Here is a 10,417-nt window from a genome sequence, read left to right on the forward strand (position 1 = left end):
GTTCGTACCCCGGTCCGGGAAGATCCCACATGCCGCGGGTGGCTGGGCCCGTGAGCCATGGCCACTGAGCCTGCGCGTCCGGAGCCTGTGCTCTGCAACGGGAGAGGCCACAACAGTGAGAGGCCCGCGTACCGCAAAAAAAAAAAAAAAGGAAGGGAGGAAGGGAGGGAGGGAGGGAGGGGAAAGAAAAGCAGAAATCACGTAACTGAGTAGAAGTGAGGTAGGACTTGAGTGTCCGGGCCCCAAGAGGAAGGTCAGCTCTCAGGAGCCACCTCTGCAGCTTGGGGGATGCCAGGTGGCCCTCGAAAGGCTTGCGAGCCCTGGAGCCGTCCCGTGACCCGGCGCCCCCTCCACTGGGTACGTGGCTCTGTTTCCTCATTTGTAAACCCCAAAGGTTCATGGAGAAAAAGTAAAACACGTGAGAGCGCTCAGCACAGCACCCGGTATTTACTAACTACTCATGATTGCTGCTTCCTCATGGCCTCAGCAGTGTGCAGTAGGGGAGTCACAGTGGGTGAGCTGGGACGTGCAGGCAGCCAGGAAAGGAGCACGTGGGGAGGCCTGAGTCCTGGCTGGGTGTAGACAAGGCAGAGTCAGCTCACTTCTCTGAAAACTAAGAGGTTGGAATAGATGGTTACCGTGAGGCTATTCAACTCAGAAGTCATCAGAGGATTTGGAGGGTACAGAGTCCGCCATTATCTCAAGACTGTCTGGTTCACACCTGTGTGATCTGTGTGTATGGCTTTCTCACCTGGGACCTGGAGGCTTACACACTGGGGAGCGGCAGCTGCAAGGGACCCGAGGCAGGAGCCCTTGGGGGGCTTGGAACACCCGCACTCCTCCCCCATTGTGATGGGTGGGCTCTGATGCTATGACAACAGGGACCACTCCCAGACTTCCCCTCCTGGTAGAGGCTGAGAATTAAAGGTCAGGAGCAAGGAGGAGTGGCTTCCCAGGTATAGAACTCATGAGGCGATGAAGGGATAAGAGAGCCAACCTCAGCCCCCTTCAGCTTCCTGCAGAAAATGGCCAAAGGGAGACGCTTCAATCCACCTTTAGACAAGGATGGAAGATGGGTAAGAAGGATGATGCCCTCTCTCATCTTTCTCAGGCCACGTGGATGTGGTCAGGATACTTCTGCTACTTACCATAGTATGACGTCTGACAAATCACTTCACCCAGCCTCAGTTCCTTCATCTGTGAAATGGGAATCTCATAGTATCCTTGGGAGGATCAAATGAAATTAATCTGAGTGTAAAGCGCTCAGCAGGCTGGCAACTTGTGACTGTTCACTAAGCAGTAACTGGTGCGCTCTGCGTTTTCTCTTTTCTGTAACATCTATCTTCTGACACACTATATAATTTATTATATAAACTCCATGAGGCTGGTTATCTTTGTCTTTTCTTTTCCCCACTGGTTGTATCACAGAAAATAGTGGTACTAGCCTCTTCTAGGGCAGTAATACATAGAAATTTTTTTAAAAATTTGTTTGTTTAAAAGGAAAAAGAAAAATGGAAAACATCTTGGAAAATTTGGGCCTGAAGGCCTTAAAAACCCTAAGCAACTTAGTCTTTCTAAATCTCAGTCTCTTTGTCTGTTAAATGGGAGCATAATATACTAAGGTTAGAGGCCATGGTGGGGATTAATGAGATAATTCATACAAAGGTGCTTAGTATAATGCAATGGAAACATAGTAACCACTCAATACTTGCTATTATATAGATAGTATATAACATATGTAGATATGTAATATATATATGCATATATGTCCACCATGCAGAACCCACGGATACTGAAGGGCAACTAAGGGACCTGAGCATCCTTGGATTTTGATACCCACAAGGTGGGATGGGGGGAACCAATCCCCCACAGATTCCAAGGGATATATATTTATACTGATATTCTTTCTTGTATACCCTGCTCCATTTCACAGATTTAAAGTAATGAATGGAAAATATTCACAATAAAGTAGTAAAGTATATAAAAATAAGAATTCAGAACCAGTTTAAATATAATTTAAGAGGCTGAGACTGGGAAAATATGTCACATAGACATGCAGGCCATATGGCCTAAACAGTAGCTATTTGGATATAACATTTGACTCTGAGTTTCATGGCAGCCAAAGTAAAATGGGAAATAACGTGAACTACATACACTAATTGGTTAGGAAGAGACAACGTAAGCTTCTCAGACTTAATAGCTTGGCCTCTTTTTATCACCTACAGTATCAGTTAGGGCTGTGTTTGACTGAATATTATAAAAAGCTGACTACGGTGCCTTATGCAGACAGGGGTCTGTGTTTCTCTAGTAACAATCAGTCCAGAGGGAGGCAGTTCAGGGCTGGTACAGATGCCCTAGGGCGTTGTCAAAGGCCCAGGTTCTTTTCAGCCTCCTATCCTGTTATCCTTATTGCAGTGTGTCAACTCAGGCTGGTAAATCAACGGATTTACCGGAAAGAGGAAAGTCAACGGATAAACAGATGGAAGGCAGCTGTCAGCTAAGTTTGCCCCCTTTTCTAGGGGAAACAATCTCTTTCCCACGAGCCCCACCCACAGACTTCTGCTTTCATTTCAACTGGTCACATGGCCAATTTAGATGCAAGGGAGTTTGGGGGGGTATTTTTTAACCAACCACGTTGCCACCCCAAACAAAGTCAGGGTTCTGTTATAAGGCAGAAATCGAGAAAGAACGTTGCGTCTCCTATTGGTGTCCCAGGAATGTACCTGGGCCCAGTTTAAGTGGGGAGCCTTTGGTGTGGGTCCTTTCTGCTGCTGGCACCTAAGAGCATAAAAAGAATAGTGCTGACGTGAAGTTTCCCAAAGTAAATTGTTGGGAAAATTAAAGAAATTGTTGGCTTTGCATCAGCAGCAGCCCATTTGGGAGACGAATTGCCACATTGGAGGTGACAGTCGTTTCGCAGTTGACCTTGCTGGTGGTAATCTGGCTGTTACTAGGTAGAGAAGGCTCTCTGCACACACTTTCACCTTCCTATTTAATATTTCAGTCATTGAGTGATTGAATGCAGCAAAAATTCACTGCCAACTAGTTAAAAAGCTGTATTTCACGGTTACAATATCTTAACAGAAGGGTTTATTTCACAGCTATCATGTTATAGCCATTAAGTATATATTTTAAAAGAGTGAAATTAAAATGCTAGAGCCATTTTTTTTTTTACAGTGATTTAGTCCACAGACTTGCAGAATACAAATGAACTCAAGTCAGTTGTCATTTAGCTGGTGACAGGGATCCTTCGTGATGTAGAAAACCTCTCCACCTTGGCCTGATTTTCCATAACTTGGAAAATCAGATTGGAGGAGGGGAAAAGGGAAAGGTTCTGAGTCTGGAGGCCCTCTGTATTATTTATATTTACTTAAAAGTTGTTTAAAAGCATTAAAAAATATATAATGAATTAGAAAAATATATATGAATTAGAAATGTATAGGTTGATTTTGAAAAATTTCTGGGATATATTGTTAAGTGAGAAAAGCAAGGTGTAAAATCGTGTGTATCATATGGTCCGATTTTTATAAAGCAGTGTAAGTCCCTTTTGTAGGTACGAGTGTTTGTAAAGGATCGTACGAGAGCTATTGTCATTACTATTGTTATCACTGTTATCTGGGGTGTTGGTGGGGGTGACAAGAAGGGGAAGGAAACAGAAACCAAAAGTTACCATTAAATTATAAAAAGGCATTTATTGCAAATCAAAACCACAATGAGGGATCACCTCACACCAGTCAGAATGGGCATCTTGAGGAAATCTACAAACAACAAATGCTGGAGAGGGTGTAGCGAAAAGGGAACCCTCCTGCGCTGTTGGTGGGAATGTAAATTGGTGCAGCCACTATGGAGGTTCCTTAAAAACCTAAAAATAGAATTACCATATGACCCAGCAATCCCACTACTGGGCATATACCCTGAGAAAACCATAATTCAAAAAGGCATATGCACCCCAATGTTCATTGCATCACTATTTACAACAGCCAGGACATGGAAGCAACCTAAACGTCCATCGAAAGATGAATGGATAAAGAAGATGTGGCACATACATACAATGGAATATTACTCAGCTGTAAAAAGAAACGAAATTGGGTCATTTGTAGAGACGTGGATGGACCTAGAGACTGTCATACAGAGTGAAGTAAGTCAGAAAGAGAGAAACAAATATATATTAACGCATATATGTGGAACCTAGAAAAATGGTACAGATGGACCGGTTGGCAGGGCAGAAGTTGAGACACAGATGTAGAGAACAAACGTATGGACACCAAGGAAGGAAAGCAGGGTGGGTGGGGGTGGGGGGATGAATTGGGATTGACATATACACACTAATACATATAAAATAGGTAACTAATAAGAACCTGCTGTATAAAAAATAGATAAAATTCAAATAAAAAAGTAAAACAGAGATCAGAAAAATAAAAAGGTCACATTTATAATTTTATAAATTTATAATTTTTGAAGCCACATTTATAATACAATCCTATATGTGCAAATTATGCATATATATGGGTGTACAGTTGCACAAGGATGCATGACGAAGTTGGTCACCAAAGAGTTAAGGGGAGGACTTCCCTGGTGGCGCAGTGGTTAAGAATCTGCCTGCCAATGCAGGGGACACGGGTTCGAGCCCTGGTCCAGGAAGATCCCACATGCCGTGGAGCAACTAAGCCCATGCGCCACAGCTACTGAGCCCGCGTGCTACAACTGCTGAAGCCTGCGTGCCTGGAGCCCGTGCTGTGCAACAAGGGAAGCCACCGTAATGAGAAGCCCGCATACTGCAAGGAAGATCCAACACAGCTAAAAAAAAAAAAAAAAACAGTTAAGGGAAAAGAATGATGGGATTTCAGGGGAATTGTACTTCCTTCCTTATGTTTTTCTTTATTGTTTGAACTTTTAAAAACCATAAGCATGTATTATAACTCTAATCAGAAACAAATACAATTATTTTCGTTGGGAAAACGAGGCAATTAATAGATGCACTTCATTAAGAAACATATAAACGATGGCAAAAAAGTCCTCCTTCCCTGGTGCCCTCCTCCGAGGTAACCCTGTCGCTTGGCCGTGGAAGAGCCCGTCCACATGATGGTGTGTTGATTTGTGTGGTTGTCTCCTTGCCCTTGATCCCTGTTCCTGCTCTGCTCACCCCACAGGCAGCTATTCACACGTGTATAATGGGAGTTCTTTTACTGAGATGGGTTCTTGTAAATTATGTATTGTTGTTTTGTGTGCATGGATTATTTATTTACATAAATGGTGTTGGGTTATAGATCTCATTTTGTTTCTTCTTTCCACTCAGCACTGAGTTTACAAGATCTCTCTGAGGCTATGTGTCATCTGGACAATTGGTTCTCCTTTTCTCTGCCAACAATGCCCCACCAAGTATACCACATAGATGACATAATCTCTTTACCTTTTGACATAAATAGTAGCATACTGAACACACTCTTGTGCAGAAATTAAACAAAAGCCATACTTATATGTGCAGTTATATCATGACTTGAGAAGGAATGGGAGAGAGTGGCAGTGTTAGCTAATATCATTATAATCCCAAAGAGAAGGAAGGACTGGCTTTGGGTGTGATAATGGGTTTGGTGACAAGGGAGGGGACAGCTGTGAGCAAAAATAGAACCTGCCAACAGCTATTGAACACTCGCTGGGTGCGTGCATTTTCTCCCTTAATCACATCTACCTTATCAAATAAGTATTGTTATTTCCATTTCACAGATAAAGAAACTGGGGCCTGGAAAAATTAAGTCTCTTGCGGAAGGCTGACCTCATGGGAGAGAGAGCTGGGATTGGTCTCAGGGCGTTTGAATCTACTGTTTGTGACCCAGCACGTTATGCTTCCTCCCTTTTCAGGAATTTTCACTAAGAGTCACGGTCCTGCCTTCTGTTTGTATTGTAATTTCCATTCATATTCCTCCCCTTGAGATCCCTGCTTCAAAGTCCACTTTGTTGGGGTGGCTTTTAAGAGGCGCTGTTTATATAAAATTGGGGTGAGCTACAGTGGCTGTCAAGCACCACTCGCATCCCTCTTCAGGGGGAATTCGGGAATGGACTACTTGTGCAGCTGCTGGAAGTGTGGCCTGGGAGGTCCACCCCTAGATATTCCTTGGCTGAAAAGAGCTGCTGCCCCAAGGTCACTTCCTGGGTCCCCACCATCCTCTTCTACCCAGTGACTGATTGACAAAGGCTCACAGGGCCCAGTCCTCTCACTCCATCAGGCTGACTCTGAGAAGGCATCCATGTCTAGAGCTCCCTGTGGGGTTGGTCCAGGCCTTTGTTGGGACTCTGCCTCCCTAGGCCCAGTCCTGCTTCCCTCCCTTCTGTTCACAGAGAGATGCTAAAGCCCACCCCCAGCCATCCAAATAATCTTCCCACCCTCTACCATTCTCCATTCTCCATGGAGACTCAACGTGACCCTTCTCTCCTCCCCTTCCCCGTGTCCTGAGGTCCACTTCATACCTGCAGGAGGTAGGCTCACCCCTGTGAACATGGGCTGAATCCTTGGCCCCAAGTGCAGAGAGCTCCCTTACCACAAGGAAGATCTCAAATAATGCATTCTGTCTCCTCAGAGCACATCAACTGCCTCGCACGGGGCCACACCCTCCTCACCAGGCCTCGGAAACATTTCCAGGCTCCGAGCGGCAGGGTGGCCCCTGTAACTTGAAACAACCGGCAATGGTGGCCTCGGGCCATGACAATATTTTTTGTCTTGGAAAGAATACTTGAAAATTACAAAAATTATGCCATTTCCATCGCATGCCAGAAGCACCCAAATTGCATTTTAATCCCTTTACAGAGGAAGCCCTGATACTTGGCTTAGAGATTCAGATGTGTCTGGTTTTAATCAAGGCGTGTGCTGTTTTTCCAGTTCCCTCACATTGGACAAATGCAAAAGACACCAGAATCCATCACACGTACCATGTTAGAAGAGTCCAATAGTCCATGTTTATCTCGGAGAGTGGAGGAGAAGCTACCACTGATCTACAAAGTGCGGGAGAAGGTGAGTCCTGAGAGCTGGCCGTGTGCCCCCTTGGCTCTTCAAGGGGGTGGCACCGCTGGCACCAGACAACTCTTTCTCAGAGGGAACTGCTCACTTGCTCTCCCTGGACCCCTAAACTCTGGTAGCATCCTACCTCATACACTGGTCAGCACGATACCTCAGATGGTCTTTAGAAGGAAATACCTCTGGTCCAGACAATAAAGTTAGGCTCCTCTATGGATAGAGTTCTTTTCTTTTCTTTGTGAAGATTTTTTTTGGATGTAGACCATTTTTAAAGTCTTTATTGAATTTGTTACAATATTGCTTCTGTTTTATGTTTTCGGGTTTTTTTGGCCGTGAGCCATGTGGGATCTTAGCTCTCTGACCAGGGACTGAACTTGTACCCCCTGCATTGGAAGGTGAAGTCTTAACCACTGGACCGCCAGGGAAGTCCCTATGGACAGAGTTCTTAACACGCACGTTCTTCCTTGCTGGCCAGTTCATGAGCAACTTTAGGGGCATGAGGTGGCCGGAGGGAGAAACAGGGTTAACTTCACATTTAGCCTCCCTGGACCAGAGAGCTCTGGTCTCCTAGAATCCATATTGGGCAGAAGAAGAAGGTGGCCTCAAAATTCTTTTCCAGCTTTCAATTCCATGCCTACAGACTTTCCCTTCCTTGTCTCTCAATAAAATGTTTTAAAGAGAATTTTTTTTTTTTTCTGTACGCAGGCCTCTTACCGTTGTGGCCTCTGCCGTTGCGGAGCACAGGCTCCGGACGCGCAGGCTCAGCGGCCATGGCTCACTGGCCCAGCCGCTCCGCGGCATGTGGGATCCTCCCGGACCGGGGCACGAACCCGTGTGCCCTGCATCGGCAGGCGGACTCTCAACCACTGCGCCACCAGGGAAGCCCTAAAGAGAATTTTTTATGGTTTTCAGCAATCTGGCAATAAGGTTGAGTTTCAAAGCCTTGAGCTGATGCACACACCCAAGACCTCACCCTGTGCCGTGTGTGCCATCGCTGTCGATGAATTTAATTCTTCTTTTTTTAAATAAATGTATTTATTTTGTTTATTTTTGACTGCTTTGTGTCTTCGTTGCTGCGCGAGGGCTTTCTCTAGCTGTGGCGAGTGGGGCTACTCTTCAGTGTGGTGCACAGGTTTCTCATTGCAGTGGCTTCTCTTGCTGCGGAGCACGGGCTCTAGGCGCACGGGCTTCAATAGCTGTGGCGCGTGGGCTCAGTAGTTGTGGCGCATGGGCTTAGTTGCTCTGAGGCGTGTGGGATCTTCCCGGACCAGGGCTTGAACCCGTGTCCCCTGCATTGGCAGGTGGATTCTTAAGCACTGTGCCACCAGGGAAGCCCTGATGGGTTTAATTCTTACTTAGAGGTCACTTTGCCTCCTCCGTCTTCCTTCCATGCCCCTGTAGGTGTGTTCTGGAAGCATACTGGGGTTCTGATGTGTGCCTTTTCATCTCTTCCCTTGCTCTTTTCCAGCAAGCAGTGAATAACAACTTCCCCTTCTCTGTACACGACAATCGTCACAGCTGTCAGAACTCTGGATTCTACCTCGACTCTGTGAGTATTTCTCTCCAAGTTGCTAATAAAATGAGAAGCGACATTAGGGCTCTTGATTTTCTGAGACATGTTGAAGATAGAGGACTGACCTCAAAATTGGAACAAGATTAAAGCCTCATAACAGGTTACCGGGGGGGAAGAAAGCATAAAATTCTCAGAGTCCCACGTAGCTTTCAAAATCTGCACCAGCCTTCCTTCCACCTAGGTTTCTGTGAATTTCATGCTCATCAAGGTGCTTTCCCATCAACTGTCTGATTTGTGAGATTTCTTGTGAAGATCTGTCATGGGAAGGACGGATTGCCTGTGTGTGTCTCTGGATGGCAGAGCCAGGATCCATGAGGAGTCAAAGGAATGGATGGGGAGCTTACATGATATAAAGGACTTCCTAATAACTGCAGTTGTCTTTTCTCTGGAGGTGGTGTTTCACTGAAGAAAATAAAGTCTGATAGCACTAGTTAGTGGTGGTTAACAAAGCACTGGGCAACGAAAAGAGATTGCGAGCGCATATGTAATTTAAAATTTTCTAATGGCCACATTAGTAAGAGTTGATGAGGAAGCCTGTGATCAGAGACCCAAAGGTGCTGCTTTCTTCATTGGGAATCCTCTGGGATAGGAAAGAATCTTTGGATCTCTCAGTGTAAGAACCATCCCACTGAGTGCTGGAGATGCAGCCTGGGGTGGATATGCTGAGGAGCCACCTGGGTGCAGAGAACCTACTTGGGGTCCCAGGGAGTCCAGGCTGTGGTCTCTCCGGTTCTGCCCTCCATGTCTCTAGAAGTCCAGTCCTCTTGGTGGGAGTGGAAGGCTCTGAGAACCAGGATGTTGTGAGTGTCAATTTATAGCCTTCAACAGGTTGATAAAGGATGTTTCTTGTAAGGGTGGTCATACTGTGCATTTAGAGATAGGATGTCATGAAGGTTGTTTTACTAAAGGCATCCGAACTGTGTGACCCTGAATATTTTTCTCCTAACCTTCTTGTGATTCTTCTCCAGGGCCTGGGACGTAAGAAGGTCTCCTCAGAAAAAAGGCAACACATTTCAAGAAATTTCAATCTTTGGGCATGTGACTATGTTCCATCTTGTCTCGATGGCTTTTCAAATAACCAAATATCATACGTCTATCAGGAAGCTGTGGTGGTCCCAATTTTCAGACGCTTTCCAAGACATTATGATGAGTTATGGAACACTTTTAAATTTATTCCCCAGCAAAGCTATACAGAGTATTTGAAAAAGAATCCAAAAGTAAGGTTCACGATTAACAAAACGGCCGGTTCTCCACTGGAGCCCTAACCCTTCCAGAAGATTCCTGATGAGTTTTGCAATATTGTTATTTCATCACACATTCTAAAAGTATGTATTTTCTGATCCAGCACTGAGGTTTGACATAAGATTTGTTTAGGATTAGAGAATATAGACTGTATGTGCCTCAATGCTGAGGTGAAGTTTTCTTGCAGTGATAACATAAAGAAACATAAAGTCCTTATATAGAGAAACCAGAAAGGCAACAGGTAATGTTGCCACTCCCCCACCTTTAAAGTATTTTTATGGTTTTAATAAGGTTGAAAAATATTCAGGTCCTTATAAAATAAAGATACGTGATGACATACACATTTTAAATGAATGTGTTTTCAACAAAAATGTGCTTAAATTTTGAAATTGCCACATTAACTTTTGGGAGAGGTTTTAAATTACATAATTAATATAGGCTTACATTTTTATCTTGAAATTTCAAACAAACAGAGAAAGCAGGAGTCCCCTTTGATTTCACCACATCTCTAATCCTTGTCCTGTCCCCAGAAGTAAGCTAACCATTTTTTTTTAATTTATTTATTTTATTTATTTATTTTGGCTGTGTTGGGT

General features: G+C 44.6%; 1 protein-coding gene across 1 annotated transcript; it reads left to right on the forward strand.

Annotated features, from left to right (window-relative positions):
* Positions 1 to 1,025: 1,025 nt before the first annotated feature.
* On the forward strand, positions 1,026 to 9,847 carry TEX36 (testis expressed 36; the record flags this gene model as incomplete). Its single annotated transcript, XM_082854068.1, has 4 exons — positions 1,026 to 1,076; positions 6,875 to 7,006; positions 8,478 to 8,558; positions 9,551 to 9,847. The coding sequence occupies 4 exons, from the start codon at positions 1,026 to 1,028 to the stop codon at positions 9,845 to 9,847; spliced, it is 561 nt and encodes a 186-aa protein (XP_082710194.1).
* Positions 9,848 to 10,417: the final 570 nt, after the last annotated feature.

Source organism: Leucopleurus acutus (assembly GCF_964270905.1).
Source record: "Leucopleurus acutus genome assembly, chromosome: 14".
Classification (NCBI taxonomy): Eukaryota; Metazoa; Chordata; class Mammalia; order Artiodactyla; family Delphinidae; genus Leucopleurus; species Leucopleurus acutus.